We start from the raw sequence: 18,825 nt of genomic DNA, 5'->3' as shown, positions 1-18,825 counted from the left end.
TTAGAGATCGGGATGAGGAGTCGCGGTGTAAGCGTGATTGGTGAGAAGATTTATCTAGTTGGGTATCCGGGACGGCATTAAAATCTCCCCCTAGTATTAAATAGCCTTTTCTGACTTTGGACAGTGTGGAGAAGAAAGAGTTGAAAAAGGACGCTTGTCCAGAGTTAGGGGCGTAAACAGTGGCTATTGTGCATTCTAACTGTCCAAGTTTACCCATTAAAATAATAAACCGCCCGTCCTTGTCCATGTGTGAGGAGCCCAGAGTAAACGGAGTTTTGGAGTTTACCAGAATGGCCACCCCATTGTGTTTTGAATGGCTCGAGGAATAAAAAGCCGTCAGGTAACGTTTGGTGGCAAGGGTTGGGTGTGACTGGGCTTTAAAATGAGTCTCCTTAATAAATACTAGACCCGCCCTAAGAGTTCGAAGAGATCGAAATAAGGACGAATGTTTCTGGGGAGTGTTGAGGCCCTTGACCATCAGAGACGCCAGCAACAGGGGCATTGTGAGTTGCAGTTAAGAGATTAAGAAGGAGGAGGAGAAAGAGAGAGGGGGAGAGGAAGAAAAGGGAAAGGAGGGGAGAAAAAAAAAAAAAAAAAGGGGTAGAGAACAAGTGAGGAGTCCCGGCCCGTCAGAGGAAAGAGGAGAGTTAAAGGTAGTTGACCAGAAGAGGGAAACAGAAAGGGGAGGGGTCCGTGCAAAGGTTCCTCACGACCAGCGAGGAGGAACAGGCACAGAAATTAGGACCAACTGGTCCAGAGTGAGGAAGTATCGGGTGATAACCGTACTCCCTCCAAGGGGATACGGTGGAGGAGGAGTGTGTTTACAGGTAAGAGTTCAGCAACGTGAACTCGTGGATTATATAAAATAAGTGAGGGACCATGTCCCTCCAGTGGTGAGGTATTTCGAAAGTGAGTTGACAATGGCCATAGGGTAAAGAACATGGGAGAGAAATAACATGAAGTAAATGCAGTAACAAGAAGAACCAAACATTAAACACTGGTGGTATAATGGAATATACGCAAAACAAAACAAGACCGACCCGTTTACAGCAACCTTTACATTAATTCCTCAAACACATTGTCAAGGAGGTCGGTGTGCTTCCCACTGAGGCGCTCCGGGTTATACGCTCAAACATTTCCAGTATGACCTGAACGCCGACTGAAAAACAATAAAAATGAAAGCAAGGTGGGGAGGATCTTGTAACAAATTTGTAAATATACGGTTGCATTAAGTATTGTGGAAGAGCTAAGCAATTGCTATAAAAAGGAAAGAGGAAAAAAAAAAAAAAAATCGGCAGAAAAATGTATTGTTTAAAACTTGAAAAACATATAGGAAGGCGCCACAAAAAAAGAATTAAAAAAATAAAATAAATAACAAAAAAAAAAAACCAGCAGCCAATGCATTATATGCAGTAAACGTTAACTGGTAAAATGGGCCGGAGCAAATAGAACCGAGTCATATGTGGGCCAAGGTACTTGAGTGCAAGTGGATGCAAGAGTGGCTAGGTCGTCTGGTGGATAGAGGTTGTCGCTGGCAGTGAGTCGGAGTCCTCCAAGTGAGACAGGAAATCCTTACCCTCTCTCGGGTCTCTGACGATAAGTGTTTTTCCATTGAAGTCAATCAGTAGCTTGAAGGGGGAATCGGTTCTATTTTTATTGGGAAAACTCATAGGACAGTGATGTTCAGAAAAAAATTGTCAAACTGTAATAAAATTTCTGTGAATTAGCCCGAGTCCGCATTACACGTGTTCATCCATTTTAACTGGAGTACAAAGGTTTTTTTTTCCTATTTTTCAATTTTAAGGCCCATATAGACGGGCTGATGCGGGAGAGATGTGTGCTGAGCGAACTGCTCAGCACGCATCTCTCCCGCCGCTCAGCACAGCGCGAACTGTGCTGAGCGTGCGGGGGGAGACAGGGGGGGCGCTGGGTGAAATGAGCGACCCGCTAGATTGGCCTGCACTGCAGGCCAATCTAGCAGCAGCGATAGCTATCGCTGTAGGGGGTACACACGGAGCGATAATGCTCAAATTCTAAGCAATCTAGTCAGATTGCTTAGAATATCGCTCCGTGAGTACCCCCCTTAACAGTCTGCTTTGCAAACAAATGCAATGTACAAGTACAGATATGTCCTCATACATCTAGCCTCAGTATGCCACTCAGCAGGAGATGCCTGGCGTGAATAAGCGGGCAGGTCCCACGCAACTCGTGTCGGGCGCCTTTTTTTGACAAAAATGCATCTTATTCGCATTGGAATATTGGACTCTATATTCTATGTTCGTCTACAGCTGTATCTGCATAAGAAATGGTACGTTTCAGTGCTTTCCACGAAAACACTGTACAGTACTGTAGCATTTCGTATGCAGATACAGCCACGGTCACACACAGATTATAGGCATGCCGCATAAGTTTCTTGTGCGTCCTATTCACATCGATTTCGCATGAAAAGACGCTCGGCGCAACCAAGTTACGCCACATCATGGTGTGACTAGAAGGGCTGTTTAACGTATCAAGAGGCTAGACGTAAGTGGACACATCTGTATAACCTTGAAATAAGTACATCTGCTAACAGAATAGTTTATGAATGTTTATCAGTGCTGGAAACAACCAGGGGTGCCTTGTATCATACTTTAGTGCTTTGCATAAAAGCATAGTTAAGCAAGTAAACATTTGGTACAAGTGTCTTTATTATTGCCTCGAAACAAATGTGACAGGCAAACCAAAATTGGATAAATAGAAAAAAAAATTTGGAGTAAATTGATCAAGATGTACAACTTATAAAGAAGTTAAACTCTTCTAGAACTAATAGCCTTTAAGAGATTCATTTGATACTTTAATAGCGGTGCAATAATAAATAATTGTTTATGATTAGTTTCTTTGCGTTTGATAATGGGTTTTATTTTTATCTCCCACACCCAAATGTTTTGTTCCAGTTTTCATATAATTCTAGATCCTTCTTGGACACGCTGGGCCTCACTGTCTGGAAAGCATTTTGGAAGTCAATATAAGCAATGGGTCGGACTTGTTCAGGTTTAATAGTTGAAATATCCATTGCCTGAATGCTACGAATAGGACCGAGGGCAGCTTCTCGACAAAGCTGTGTCATGTCTGCCCCAGAAAATCCGTCAGCCTGTACAACTATTGCCTCCACTTCTTGCTCACTGAGGATGCAATGCTCCCGACACATCAAGCTGACAACAATTTGCTTTCTGGCTGAGGCTTCTGGAAGAGGAATGTAGAGTCTCTTAACAAGTCGTCTTCTAGCAGCTTCATCTATTTCTTGAGGTCTGTTAGTTGCACCGACCACCAGGATACGGTCATCTGAGGAAGTTGTAGCCCCATCTAGCTGCACTAAAAATTCTGTTTTGATCCTTCTTGAAGATTCATGCTCCCCCTCACCACGTTGAGATAAAAGAGAATCTATTTCATCTATGAAGATCACAGCAGGCTGGTGACACCTAGCTACTGTAAAGAGTGCACGTACCATCTTTTCTCCTTCGCCAACCCACTTAGAAGTCAGTGAAGACGCACTGATGCTAAAAAACGTGGCACCTGATTGGCAAGCAATACACTTGCCTATCAGAGTTTTTCCTGTCCCTGGAGGTCCGAAGAGCAAAATTCCTTTTGGAGGCCCTCGAAGACCAGTGAAAATATCTGGCCTTAGCATTGGCCATACCACTATCTCCTTTATAGTAGTTTTGGCAAACTCCAAACCAGCTATATCATCCCAGTTCAGTGGAGGTCCATGATCCATAATCTCACTCATAATCAATTCAATCATTTTTGGCTCTATATTTCTCAAACGCTCATCAGATGGTAAATTTGTCTCAGTGCTACTTTCTCCATATGCTTTTCTTTGTGCCGTATAGCCAACATCACAGTCATCTTGCTTAGCAATAGGAGGCACAAATTTTCCATGGAGTCCACGAGAGCGAACGGCTCCCAGTGACTTTTTCCCAGTACTGTAAGTACCAGGTCCCGAGTTATGCTGGGGCTGACCATTATACTTCTTCTGCTGATCAACCCACAGCTGTTCTTTAGCTGTTTTAAAGCCACTTTCATCTGTTGGACCGCAGTTAGGTCTGCTAGCTGGTTGCCTTGGAATGGTCTGGTATTTCTGTGTATCCCCAATTTCTTCCCCCGTTGAATAAAAGGTTTTCCTCTTTCCTGAATGTGTAGTACTGGAAGAAAACAGATTTTGCCCAGACACAGTACATACATTTGTAGACACGTTGGGATCCTTAATTCCAAATATTGGATTTGCCTGAAACTGTTTACTGCAGTGTGGAGCAGTGGGTGAGAAATTAGTATTTGTGCAATCTTTTGTCTTTGCTGCAATGGAATGTTTTGTATTCTGAATAACGTTCGAGTTATCTTTTGTTACTGGACACTCTAATGAGGTAAGTTCGGTTTTCTTATGTCCTGAACTGCTAAGGACATTACTTGTTACCGATGAATTTCCAAAGGTGCTGACCCCATTACCAACCCTGACCGATGAATCTGCTGGAGTCACTAGAGACTGCAAATCTGTTCTAGCAGCCTGGAACATTTCCTGCACACGCTTTAATTTTAAAACACTGCTGGTAGTCAAAGAAGACTGCCACTTGTCACTGTCATTCCGTGGACATCTGGCCAAAGAAATAATGCTGTCTGCGTAGTTATTCAGGCCAGTCCCCTCCTTGTCAGAGTCAATAATGGCAGCGTACCTTTCAGTATATTTCTTGAACAGGTGGGCTGCTGATGCCTGGGAAATCTCAGAGTTTACCCATGCATACTGAATCTGTGAGATATGTGCACGGTACATATCTGCCTTCTGTCCTGGGGAGCAGGTGCCGGAACTCAGAGCAAACGCGTTCTTTTGCCATTCAGTCAGGTGAACAGAGCTGGGTTTAGGTGTCTGCATAGTGGTTCCTACAAAACAAAATCAAAACATTACATTCTGTAGTACAATGTGAATATTACCAAAAAGAAAAGCAATGACTATGGAAAGTATTACGGAGATTAAGCATGTTTTACTTCCTTTACCACTGATCTTCACTTTCAAACAGTCAGACTGCAACTAAAACATTTTCTTTTCAGTATCTAAGCATAAAACAGAACACTGTATTATCTATAGACAAAATATTCTACCACTACAAGTGATTATCAAATGCCAATGGAGAATTTGGAAGTGGTTCAATTGTTTTAGCGCACCCTTTAGCGTCTGATCGTCCGTCACTTCAGATGGGACGATATTCCTGTGCTTGGCACCCATTGCTTTTCATGCATGGGACACTCTAATAGACAGGGTTTAGACATGCAGAGGGCATTTAAACTATTGGATGGGACAAGGAGGGTGCAAGCAGAAACAAAGGGTGACTGCGGTATTCGCAGGAAACTGGAGCAACAATTGTTTTGCTTCATCATTTGCAGGGCGCCCCAAAAACAAGTGACTTACCCCCTTTTAATTAACAAATAAAAGAATGAATACAATTTAAAAGTCTCTATTTCATCAACATATAATTTACATGTATGTTTACCTTTAATGTGTATAATTTACGACCTCCACCTCAAGTATCATATCTCCCCAATAACTTTCCTTGCAGTAGTTGTGCAACAGTACAATATCAGATACAAGGACAGTTCTGGGTCACCCACCCCACCAGGATTTTACCACCAGGAGAAGTTTGAAAGTATTCTGCAATCAATGGAGTGTAGTGAAAAGAACTGAATGGCTTCATATGCAGACTTTTCCTACAGTATGTGTTGTGAACAGACTGAAAATTAGAGCTCATTTATCTATGGTGAATGCTGCATGTAACGCTAATTGGCGTGACTATACCAAAGCAAATAATGAACCTTCATTTTCTGTGCATTAACAGTGAAATATGTATCAATTATCAGATTTTAGACCTGATAATTTAAAATTTCTTATTGTCACTAATCACAGCAATAAATTATATACTGCCCAATGTTTCAAAAAACACATACAGTGACAGGGGCTCCAAAAGAGGTTGTAGTGTAGTGATAGCATTAGAAGTCACGTCACTACTATTTTGTAACCGTGGGCGTGCTACTGCACGTGTGTGGTCTGCAGACCATGCATGAGCGGCAGCCATTCCCGGGGAGGGTTTCTGGATGAACCCTCTCCTAGTAATCATTGGGAAATCTAGCTCATAGGCTAAATGGCCACCTTTAGATGGTGATAACTGTGGCTGCCAAACTCTGGAATGCAAGTAAATCTGACAGCTTCGCAGCTACCAGTAAAACCTATGGGGAGGAGAGGCTGCTGTCAGAGATGGATAAACCACAGCAGATATTGGAGATATCTGCTGCGGTCACTCCTTTGTACACAGGGGTTATCTATATAAATAAAAGGCAAGTACCACTGACTCATCACAAAATCTCCTGAACCATAAGGACTAGAAACTTGAAATTTGGACAGTAGCTTGTTTTTGCGACGTAGGCACCCACTAAGGTATTTTTCAAAATTCCACCTTTTAACCCAAAGGGGTGAGATAATTTCCCCCTCACAGAGTAGAGTTAAGTCAGCCCACCCAGCCGGGGCTATAAAGAATGCATGGAGCCGGCAATACCAAGTCACGGTGGGGGGGGAGGACACAATGCTTTGTCCCTGGACTTCATTATTCAAATAGCAGATTTTTTGAGGAGACAGTGCCATTTGTGTATATATGGGTGTGTGTACGTATAATATATATATATATATATATATATATCCAACCCAATTTTGCTGGCACTCCGATTCCACAACAACTGCTCCGGTGCCCAGTAGAAATAAATCAATATGAATCCAAACAAGTAACTGGCACTCAGGAGTCTGAACAAATAGCGGAATTAATTTTTATCCATAGTCAACGTTTCGGGGGTCTTAGCCCCGTCGTCAGGACATAACAGAACAGCATACAACATACAATGAACACTTACCCCACCTTTGTACCCCATCAGACACATGTGTTCGCCCACGATCTCTCCCCTTGACTTCCGCCCGCCGGAGGTCACGATCCTTCCTCCGCCCGGCTTCCGCTCCAGTTGTTGCTAGGCAACCGCGAGTGTGCGTTCCACACACCCCGGCATATGCGCTCCACCGAGCGGAAGTACCTCATACATCTCACGGACGGGGTAATTCATCGGGGCAGGTCTCGCCGGCGTAACTACAAAAGAATACATAAATGCACATTTATAACTTATAAGTATGTTACAAAAACAAAAACAAGAAAATAAATACAAAATTGCATATGGACAAAAATGTCATGTAACCCAGCAACAAAATAATTGCATGTATTGCTTATATCGAAAGCTATTTAAATGGTGTTCCAATTAATCTTTTCATTAAGCCCATTAGGAGCTATAGTCCCTAACCGGATTATCCATCGCGATTCTTTAAGCAAGAGCTCACGGGCTCTGTTGCCACCTCTCAATGTAGCAGGAACGTGATCAATAATAAAGTATTTTAACATATCTAGCCTATGTCCAGCTGATCTAAAATGTTTTGCTACAGGCTGGTCAATCGACCTACCTTGTAGCACAAGCCGTATAGCAGACCGATGAGCCGCCATCCTTTCAGTAAATTTTCTGGTAGTCTGTCCCACATAGTATAGTCCGCATGGACAAACAATAATGTATACCACGTGGGACATATTACAGGTAAGGACATAACGTATGTCAAATTGTTTACCTGTGTGGGGATGGGCAAAGGTCTTACAAGAGATCAGGTGAGAACATGTGGCACAGCCACAACATCTGTAACATCCAGGGGGTTTCCTATGAATGTTTGGGGGTAATGCTGATCCCCTCCCTGTTATGTCTGCCTTTACCAACCTGTCTTTTAAATTACTACCCCTTTTGAAAGCAGCTATCGGTCGGCTACAGTTCAACCCCCTCAGCTCCGGGTCTGTCTTGATAATTGGCCAAAGTGCATTGGTCGCTCTTTTAATAACTGGACTGGCTGTAGTGTAATCTGACGTCCATGGAATCAGACTACTGGAACTACGTGCCTCAGGGTTGAGAAGATCAGACCTAGACATGTTGAGTACTTTTAATTTTTGTGAGTTTAAAATCTTGCTGTTGTACCCACGTACTTCGAATTTACTAATAAGTGTATCTAACTGTTTGGGAACTTTATCAGAATCACTAGTGATGCGTGCTATGCGCATCATTTGCGACATAGGCAAACCTCTTTTAAGAGCCTCAGGATGGTGGCTGGAATTCATAAGAAATGTATTCCTGTCAGTATCTTTAATATATACTTCAGTAGATATTAAATTATTTGTGACTGACACCTTCACATCTAAGAAGTTAATTTCCTGCATGCTGTATGAATAAGTAAATTTAATTGGAGAAGCCCTGTTGTTATCTAAAGAAAATTTAACTATTAGTGATCCGGTACATAATTCTGAAGACCTCTTCAATCGTCTGTTTAAACTCAGGCGTAGAGAAATTGATTACTTATTACATGGGATCTCGCTCTCTGAGTACTACAGGGAGCATAAGATACCCAGGGGCTTCAGGGTTCTCAATGTACCAACGATAGGCCGGTACAATCCGGATTTCGTAAAAAAGTGGATTGCAATACTTAATAAGTGTTCGTTTGACCTGATGATAGCTGTCATAGAAGAAGCTAATAGGGAATTAAAACTTACCCGTATGAAAATTGCTGAATTTGAAAGAGAATTTAAAGATACGATGGAGACTGAGACTAGCCAGAACTGGATTCATAAGTTGGAAATACAGTGTGAAAACTACAAGAAAAACCTGATTAAATTTAAGAAAAATAAAAAATACACTGTTGACTTGGACTATGAGGAAAATAAAGTCTATAAATGGCTGGCAGGTGGAGACGGTATAAGGGGAAACCGAGCATTAAATCCCAGACGCAGACCGTGGCAGAAAAGGACCCAGAGCGGCCCGAGTGATAGAAATACCTCTAACAGTGACAGCGATTTTGCTGTCTCTGAATCAGATGATGTAACCAGGGCACGACAAATCCCTTTAGGAACAGAAGGGGTGCCCTCCAGTGGAGACCTCCCACCCGCAGGGGTGGCCAAAACAAGAGGCAGAAGGGGTGGAAACAAAAAGACAACTTAATCTTTAATCTTTCTTCAAGATCTCTGACTGAAGTGGAAGAAAGGGTCCTCAACAAAGGACTCAGTTTCGTCCCGACCAACAAATTTGATACCTTTAATTGGAAAAGAGACTCTCACCGCTTTGCAAGAAAGTTACGTCTTAAGGAGTTTTATCAACATGCTCCGGGTGATTTATCCACACCTACGGTATATGATGATTTCATTAGATCTGCATCTAGATCTACATTTGATCCTATTTCGACTAATGCCTCCCTTAAAACATTTGGGAGAATGATGGATAAAGCCGTAGAAAAATTCACCATGGCTCCATGCAAAATAAGACATAACTTATCTAAAGAGGAAATAGGTGCTCTGAAAAATCTGGAGTCCTATGAAGACCTCATAATTCGGCCCGCCGACAAGGGTGGGGCGATTGTACTCCAGGATATTGGGGACTATCGCGCTGAAATTCTGTCTCAATTATCCGACTCTGCCATTTACAAGAGGTTAAATCAAGATCCTACTATGGACTATCAGAGAGATCTTAAGGTTATCTTGGATGAAGCGAGATCTTTGAATAAAATTCCTTCCAAATTATATGATGCTCTCTTGGTGCGTTTTCCGAAGGTCCCGGTAATCTACACTCTTCCAAAACTGCATAAAAATAAAGAAAAACCGCCTGGACGACCGATTATTGCGGCACGGGACTCTCTCCTACAACCGGTCTCGCAACTACTAGACTGTATACTGCAGCCTTTACTCCTGAAACAGGATACGTTCTTGAAAGACACTACCTCATTTCTTAAGAAATTAATTTCCATCAACAGTATTCCTTCTGGTACACTCATGGTAGTTCTGGACGTTTGCAGTCTATACACATCAATTCCCCATGCCGGTGGTCTATCAGCTATGAGTAACTTTCTAGAACAAAATTTGAGCAATACTGAGTTTGATAAAGTCTTGTTTCTACGCTTATTAGAATTGACTCTAACTAAAAATTATTTTTTGTTTGATGGAAACTTTTATTTGCAGCGCAGGGGGTGTGCCATGGGTTCTGCCGTGGCACCCTCCTACGCTAACATATTTATGTTTCAGGAGGAAACTCAAATATTCTTTCAGGATCGGGAGGTTAAGAAACATATTTTGTGGTACACGAGATACATCGATGATGTATTCCTGCTGTGGACAGGAGGTGCTGAACTCCTGGAAAGGTTGATGCAAGAGGTTAACAACAGGGCTTCTCCAATTAAATTTACTTATTCATACAGCATGCAGGAAATTAACTTCTTAGATGTGAAGGTGTCAGTCACAAATAATTTAATATCTACTGAAGTATATATTAAAGATACTGACAGGAATACATTTCTTATGAATTCCAGCCACCATCCTGAGGCTCTTAAAAGAGGTTTGCCTATGTCGCAAATGATGCGCATAGCACGCATCACTAGTGATTCTGATAAAGTTCCCAAACAGTTAGATACACTTATTAGTAAATTCGAAGTACGTGGGTACAACAGCAAGATTTTAAACTCACAAAAATTAAAAGTACTCAACATGTCTAGGTCTGATCTTCTCAACCCTGAGGCACGTAGTTCCAGTAGTCTGATTCCATGGACGTCAGATTACACTACAGCCAGTCCAGTTATTAAAAGAGCGACCAATGCACTTTGGCCAATTATCAAGACAGACCCGGAGCTGAGGGGGTTGAACTGTAGCCGACCGATAGCTGCTTTCAAAAGGGGTAGTAATTTAAAAGACAGGTTGGTAAAGGCAGACATAACAGGGAGGGGATCAGCATTACCCCCAAACATTCATAGGAAACCCCCTGGATGTTACAGATGTTGTGGCTGTGCCACATGTTCTCACCTGATCTCTTGTAAGACCTTTGCCCATCCCCACACAGGTAAACAATTTGACATACGTTATGTCCTTACCTGTAATATGTCCCACGTGGTATACATTATTGTTTGTCCATGCGGACTATACTATGTGGGACAGACTACCAGAAAATTTACTGAAAGGATGGCGGCTCATCGGTCTGCTATACGGCTTGTGCTACAAGGTAGGTCGATTGACCAGCCTGTAGCAAAACATTTTAGATCAGCTGGACATAGGCTAGATATGTTAAAATACTTTATTATTGATCACGTTCCTGCTACATTGAGAGGTGGCAACAGAGCCCGTGAGCTCTTGCTTAAAGAATCGCGATGGATAATCCGGTTAGGGACTATAGCTCCTAATGGGCTTAATGAAAAGATTAATTGGAACACCATTTAAATAGCTTTCGATATAAGCAATACATGCAATTATTTTGTTGCTGGGTTACATGACATTTTTGTCCATATGCAATTTTGTATTTATTTTCTTGTTTTTGTTTTTGTAACATACTTATAAGTTATAAATGTGCATTTATGTATTCTTTTGTAGTTACGCCGGCGAGACCTGCCCCGATGAATTACCCCGTCCGTGAGATGTATGAGGTACTTCCGCTCGGTGGAGCGCATATGCCGGGGTGTGTGGAACGCACACTCGCGGTTGCCTAGCAACAACTGGAGCGGAAGCCGGGCGGAGGAAGGATCGTGACCTCCGGCGGGCGGAAGTCAAGGGGAGAGATCGTGGGCGAACACATGTGTCTGATGGGGTACAAAGGTGGGGTAAGTGTTCATTGTATGTTGTATGCTGTTCTGTTATGTCCTGACGACGGGGCTAAGACCCCCGAAACGTTGACTATGGATAAAAATTAATTCCGCTATTTGTTCAGACTCCTGAGTGCCAGTTACTTGTTTGGATTCATATATATATATATATATATATATATATATATATATATATATATATATATATATTAGGGAGGGTGTAGTAAGTTATTACAAGGTGTGCTCTACACATGACAATCAAAAGTTGCGTACCAGATAGTAACTTATATCAAGGCCTATCAGTCTCCTTTTTCTTAGCTTCTCATCACCTATATGATGCTTTCTCACAATGAGGAACCTCTGAAGAAATGCACCCTCCTTGGGAAGACAGGGTCTTCAGTCGGTATTCACTATTCATCTAGGTCATATCGCCTGGAAGATGCCTGTAGCTAATACTGGAGTCTAAAAAGAATCACGAAATACAGGAACAAAACAGGAAACATGAGAATGGCATCCACAGGACAAACACAGGCATCCAGATCTCAGGTAGACAACATTAATTACCAAACCTTTTTAGACTCCAGTATTAACTACAGGCATCTTCCAGGCGATATGACCTAGATGAACAACGACTGAAGACGCTGTCTTCCCAAGGAGGATGCATTTCTTCAGATGTTCCACATTGTGAGAAAGCATCATATAGGTGGTGAGAAGCTACGAAAAACGAGTTTTATGGTAAGAACTTAGCTTTGTTAAAACTCTTTCTGCGAGGTACACTGGGCTCCGCAAGGAATGGACAATGGGGTGTAGAGTAGGATCTTGATCCGAGGCACCAACAGGCTCAAAGCTTTGACTGTTCCCAGAATGCATAGCGCCACCTCCTATATCACCCCACCTCCCTGCACAGGATCTCAGTTTTTAGTTAACCAGTCCAATGCAGTAGCAGGAAAAGAGACAGTTAGTAGCCACAACACCGCATTCTCACGACAGGAGACGTGTCAGCGGCTAATGCCATACCAACCCAAAGAAGCTAAGTGCGTCAGGGTGGGCGCCTTGTGGTGCCCAGTGTACTTCGCAGAAAGAGTTTTAACAAAGGTAAGTTCTTACCATAAAACTCGTTTTCTGCTGCGGGGTACACTGGGCTCCACAAGGAATGGACAATGGGGATGTCCTAAAGCAGTTCCTTATGGGAGGGGACGCACTGTAGCGGGCACAAGAACCCGGCGTCCAAAGGAAGCATCCTGGGAAGCGGCAGTATCGAAGGCATAGAACCTTATGAACGTGTTCACAGAGGACCACGTAGCCGCCTTGCACAACTGTTCCAAGGGTCGCACCACGTTGGTCCGCCCAAGAAGGTCCAACAGACCGAGTAGAATGGGCCTTAATGTGATCAGGAGCAGAGAGACCAGCCCTCACATATGCATGTGCAATCACCATTCTAATCCATCTGGCCAGAGTTTGTGAAACCCAAACACAACAAAAAGAGAATCAGATTTCCTAATAGGAGCAGTTCTCTTCACATAGATACGATGAGCCCGTACTACATCCAAAGAACGCGCTTTGAAAGACAGATCAGGAGAAACAAGTGCCGGAACTACAATCTCCTGATTAAGGTGGAACGAAGAAACCACATTAGGTAGATAGCTGGGACGAGTCCTAAGAACCGCCCGGTCACTGTGAAATATCAGATATGGGGAACTACAGGCACCCAAATCCGACACTCTTCTAGCTGAAGCAATAGCCAGCAGAAACACCACCTTAAGGGAAAGCCACTTAAGGTCAGCTGAACCAAGAGGTTCAAACGGAGACTTGTAACGCCTCCAAAACCACCAAGTCCCAAGGAGCCACATGCGGGACATAGGGAGGTTGGATACGCAACACGCCCTGAGTAAAAGGTATGCACATCAGGTAAGGTCGCAATTTTTCTCTGAAACCACACCAACAAGGCAGATATTAGAACCTTGAGGGAGGCCAGACGCAGGCCTAAGTCCAGGCCCTGCTGAAGAAACGCCAACAACTTGGCTATACTAAACTTGGAAGTGTCATAATTGTTAGATGCGCACCAAACAAAGTAAGAATGCCAGACCCTATAGTAAATCCGAGCCGAAGCAGGTTTCCGGGCCCGCAACATAGTTTGAATGACCACCTCAGAAAACCCTTTGGCCCTTAAGACGGAAGCTTCAAGAGCCACGCCGTCAAAGACAGCCGGGCTAGGTCCTGGTAGACACAGGGGCCCTGAACGAGGAGGTCTGGGCGTTGTGGAAGTAGAATTGGACGCTCTGACGATAGGCCTTGCAGGTCTGAGAACCAGTGCCGTCTGGGCCACGCTGGAGCTAAGAGAAGCAGAATTCCTTTTTCTTGCTTGAACTTCCGAATTACCCTGGGCAGGAGCGACACCGGAGGGAACACGTACGGCAGCCGAAGCCTCCACGGTACCGCCAGCGCATCCACGAATGCTACTTGAGGATCCCTTGTCCTTGCTCCGAAGACCGGAACCTTGTGATTGTGTCGAGACGCCATCAGATCAACGTCTGGAAGGCCCCACCTTTCCCCTAGGAGTTGAAACACTTCTGGATGGAGGCCCCACTCGCCGGCATGCACGTCCTGACGACTGAGAAAGTCCGCTTCCCAATTCAGGACTCCCGGAATGAATATTGCCGATATGGCCAGTAGATGGCGTTCTGCGCACTGTAGAATCCGTGAGACTTCCTTCATTGCTAGGCGGCTTCGAGTGCCGCCTTGATGATTTATGTAAGCCACTGTGGTGGCGTTGTCAGACTGTACTTGAACAGGACAGTTCTGAATTAAATGCTGGGCTAGGTTCAAGGCATTGAAGACCGCCCGCAACTCCAGAATATTGATCGAGTGGAGGGACTCCTCCTTGGTCCACCGCCCCTGAAGGGAGTGTTGCTCCAGCACTGCGCCCCAACCTCTTAGACTGGCATCTGTCGTCAACAGGACCCAGTCGAATATCCAGAACGGACAGCCCCTGCACAGTTGTTGGTCCCGGAGCCACCAGAGCAGCGACAGATGGACCTCCGGAGTCAATGAGATCATTTGAGACCTGATCCGGTGAGGCAGGCGGTCCCATTTGGCTAGAATCAGCCTCTGGAGAGGGCGAGAGTGAAATTGAGCGTACTCCACCATGTCGAATGCTGATACCATGAGGCCCAGCACCTGCATCGCCGAATGTATCGACACTTGCGGACGAGATAGGAAGCACCGAATCCTGTCCTGAAGTTTCAGGACTTTCTCCTGAGACAGGAACAACCGCTGGTTGTGAGTGTCCAATAGTGCTCCCAGATGCACCATGCTCTGAGCAGGGATCAGGGATGACTTCTTCCAGTTGATGAGCCACCCGGACAGTCACATCTAGATGACGCAGGAGAAGTTCTGGGGAATTTGCCAGGATTAACAAGTCGTCCAAATACGGCAGTATCCTGACCCCTTGACGGCGGAGTACCACCGTCATCACCGCCATGACTTTTGTAAAGACTCGCGGAGCCGTTGTTAAACCAAAAGGTAATGCCCGAAACTGGTAATGGCAGTTGCCAATCGCAAATCTCAGGTATTGCTGGTGAGACACTGCTATAGGAACATGCAGGTAAGCATCCTGTATATCCAGGGAGACCATGAAGTCCCCAGGTTCCAAGGCCAGAACTATAGAGCGAAGGGTTTCCATCCGGAACTTGGAAACCTTCACAAACCTGTTCAATGCCTTGAGGTTGAGAATGGGCCGGGAGGACCCATTCGGTTTCGGGACTAGAAACAGCTGAGAATAGTATCCCCGGCCCCTCTGCGCAAGAGGCACCTGTACTACGACTCCTGTATCCAGGAGGGTCTGTACCACCGAATGTAGAGTGTTTGCCTTTGTCTTGTCCAAGGGACATCTGTCTGGCAAAATCGATGAGGGGGTCGGTTTTTGAAGGCTATGGCGTGACCTCGAGTGACGACTTCCCATACCCAAGCATCTGAAGTGGTCTTCAACCATTCCTGGGTATACCCTAGAAGCCGGCCCCCCACCCTGGGATCCCCCAGAGGGAGGCCCGCCCCGTCATGAGGCAGGCTTATCTGTCTTGGAAGCTGGCTGACGGGCCGCCCAGGCTCTTTTGGGCTTAGGCTTACCAGGTTTGGAAGTGCGGGCCTGCTTGTTGTGCGCCTGACCTTTTGCTTTACCTGAAGGACGAAAGGGGCGAAAGGAAGTACCTTTAGCCTTCGACACAGAAGGAGCAGTACTTAGCAGACAGGCAGTTTTGGCAGTAGCCAAGTCAGCCACAATCTTATTTAAATCCTCCCCAAACAGAATATCTCCCTTAAAAGGGAGTACCTCCAGGGTTTTTCTAGAGTCCAGATCCACAGAACAGGATCTCAGCCACAATATCCGGCGAGCCAGGACTGACGTAGTAGAGGCCTTGGCTGCTAGGATACCGGCATCATAAGCCGCCTCTTTACGAGAAGCTGTGACAATATAAGACAAGCATTGTCTAGCATGGTCAGAGGAGATTTCAGCATCTAACTCCAAGGCCCATGCTTCAATGGCCTCTGCAGCCCAAGTAGCTGCAATAGTGGGCATTTGTGCAGCAACCGTGAGGGTGTAAATAACTTTCAGACAACCCTCCACACGTTTATCCGTAGGCTCTTTCAGAGACGTGACGGTGGTGACCGGTAGAGCTGAGGAAACCACCATTCTAGCCACATGTGAGTCCACTGGAGGAGGCGTTTCCCAATTCTTAGACAGCTCCGGCGCGAGGGGTTAGCGAGCCAGCATCTTCTTTTGAGGCACAAACTTCGTATCTGGGTTTTCCCAGGGTTCCTGACGTATATCAATTAGGTGGTCAGAGTGAGGTAAAACTTGTTTAATCACCTTCTGACGCTTGAACCTATCTGGTTTCTTAGGAGGAACGGATGGCTCGGGATCATCCGTAATCTGTAAAATTAACTTAATAGCCTCTAAAAGATCAGGAACATCCACATGTGAACCACCCTCCCCATCAGCCGTATCTGAGTCAGAACCTATGGGGTCAGTGTAAGTGCCGTCTTCATCCGACGAGGTGTCAGTGACAGCAGTGGATTGTGAGGAGACAAGCGTTCGCTTAGAGGACCCCTTGGACGTAGGCGAACGACGGTCAGGCTTTTTAGTAGTCAGGGACTGGTTCAACTTCTTTATTTGAGCAGATAAATCGGTTAGCTGCAGGGACCAAACGGTTGCACCGGCATTGGGGGTGTTAATTTATGAACTAGCGTATGCAGAAGCGTGGAAAAAGCGGCCCACGGCGGGTCATTTGCCCCCGTTGCCACCGTCCCACTGGGGGGCAAGGAGCCCCCAGAACCAGAGCCCAAAGCTGCTATATTCTCCTCATAGGTATCTGCGGCTTCAGCAACACCGGCAGTGTGTTCAGCCCCAGAACCGTTACCCTCAGAAGCAGACATGATATAACTTGCAGTATCAGGTAACAGTACAATTTGTCAGCAGCACGATACCTCTAGCCCAAACCCCTGCACAGTGTAGTCAGCACCAGCAGAGATAAACGAGAGATATGGTGACTAAATCACAGAGAAAAATACGTAATACTATATATCTTTGTGAAAATCCTATATTAGATAAAACCTGACGCACCAAGCCCCCTCAGGTTATAGAATATAGGGATAGCAGGTTGAGTGAAAGACACGAAATGAACACCACTCAGCTATCAAACGCACACACAAATAGTCACAGTTTGTACAATGCAGAGCACAGCTATATAACAATAGATATAACAGTACACAGTAAGAACTGGATGTCTATCACAGGGGAATTGTACTAGGAAACCCTGACTAAGTGCACTCTTTCTTAACTAACACTGACTAAAAAAGACAGGTAGAATACTTAAGTGTCTTGTAAAGTCACAGCACTGACAACCAGGCGGCTTTACATAGGAGGATTTGCCCAAGCATTCCCAGGAACAGTGAGCTGAGGGATAATGGCGCCGCAGACACTGCCAGGGAGTGAGGGAGAGACAGATATGCAGCTCCAGGGCGGGAACATTTGCAGAAAATGGCGCCCTGGGGCTGGGGGAGAGGCTTCAGGTCCAAGCTCAATCCCCCTGCTGGCAAAACCACCGGGTACTGCGGGCTCTAATAAAATGTAGTGTCCACCGCCAGCGCGCGCGGCCCGCCTCCCACTGACCGCGCCGGATCGCGATAAAGACCAGGTCCCGCAAGCGGGACCCACTTACCACCTCCCGAAGCGCGGCCACGCGATCCCGGAGAGCCCCCGTCGTGTGTGCCCGACAAGAAGAAAACCGGAGCCTCCTGCTGTAGTTACCCGGCAACCAGGGCTCGGGATTGTAAAGCGCCGCTGGGGAGAGCCGGAGCTGCAGCAATGAATGTCCACTGACATGTAACACTGCTGGTGCCCTTGCAGTCTTCACTTTTTTTCTCAGAAAAAAAGCTCTTCTTAGGAGACTGATAGGCCTTGATACAAGTTACTATCTGGTATGCAACTATTGATCGGCGTGTGTAGAGCACACCTTGAAATAACTTACTACACCATAAGGCACTTGTTCTTCTCCCCTACTTTCACAGAACCTTTGTTGCCATATGTACCTTATGGCATTTTCGAAGAACTGAGCAGCCGCCAAGAGGAGTAGAAGGTGTTTACAGAGGACTAAATAGTCTGGACTCTCATAGCTTCCCTGTGGATTACGTATCAGGGTATCTGAAGTGAGACTTGGAAATCACTTTCCCTAATTGTGTTACACGTTGAACTGTGCACGGGATAACCGAGCTATAAATAAGCGCACTGATCTATACAATTTGATTTGTGTGTGTATAATAGGATTTTAATACCTACTGGTAAATCCTTTTCTCTTAGTCCGTAGAGGATGCTGGGGTAACATTTAGAACCATGGGGTATAGACGGGATCCGCAGAAGACATGGGCACTTTAAGACTTTCAAAGGGTGTGAACTGGCTCCTCCCTCTATGCCCATCCTCCAGACTCCAGTTATAGGAACTGTGCCCAGGGAGACGGACATTTCGAGGAAAGGATTTATTGTTAGTCCACGGTGAGCCTCTTACCAGCTCACACCTCAAGCATGCCGCAGAACGTGGCATTCAACAGAATACAAGCCAACGGCATGAACAATA

General features: G+C 45.1%; 1 protein-coding gene across 3 annotated transcripts in view; it reads right to left on the bottom strand.

Moving 5' to 3' along the window:
• Nucleotides 1–2,669: 2,669 nt before the first annotated feature.
• Nucleotides 2,670–18,825, bottom strand: part of FIGNL1 (fidgetin like 1) — a 59,906-nt gene continuing 43,750 nt past the window's right edge. For all 3 annotated transcript variants that reach the window (XM_063922627.1, XM_063922626.1, XM_063922628.1), the window contains exon 2: nt 2,670–4,911. In XM_063922627.1, the coding sequence (XP_063778697.1) occupies nt 2,903–4,903 (2,001 nt within the window). In that variant the 5' untranslated portion in view covers nt 4,904–4,911 and the 3' untranslated portion in view covers nt 2,670–2,902. The remainder of the gene's footprint in view (nt 4,912–18,825) is intronic.

Source organism: Pseudophryne corroboree, chromosome 5, assembly GCF_028390025.1.
Source record: "Pseudophryne corroboree isolate aPseCor3 chromosome 5, aPseCor3.hap2, whole genome shotgun sequence".
NCBI lineage: Eukaryota > Metazoa > Chordata > Amphibia > Anura > Myobatrachidae > Pseudophryne > Pseudophryne corroboree.
This window is presented reverse-complemented; position numbering and strand designations above follow the sequence as displayed.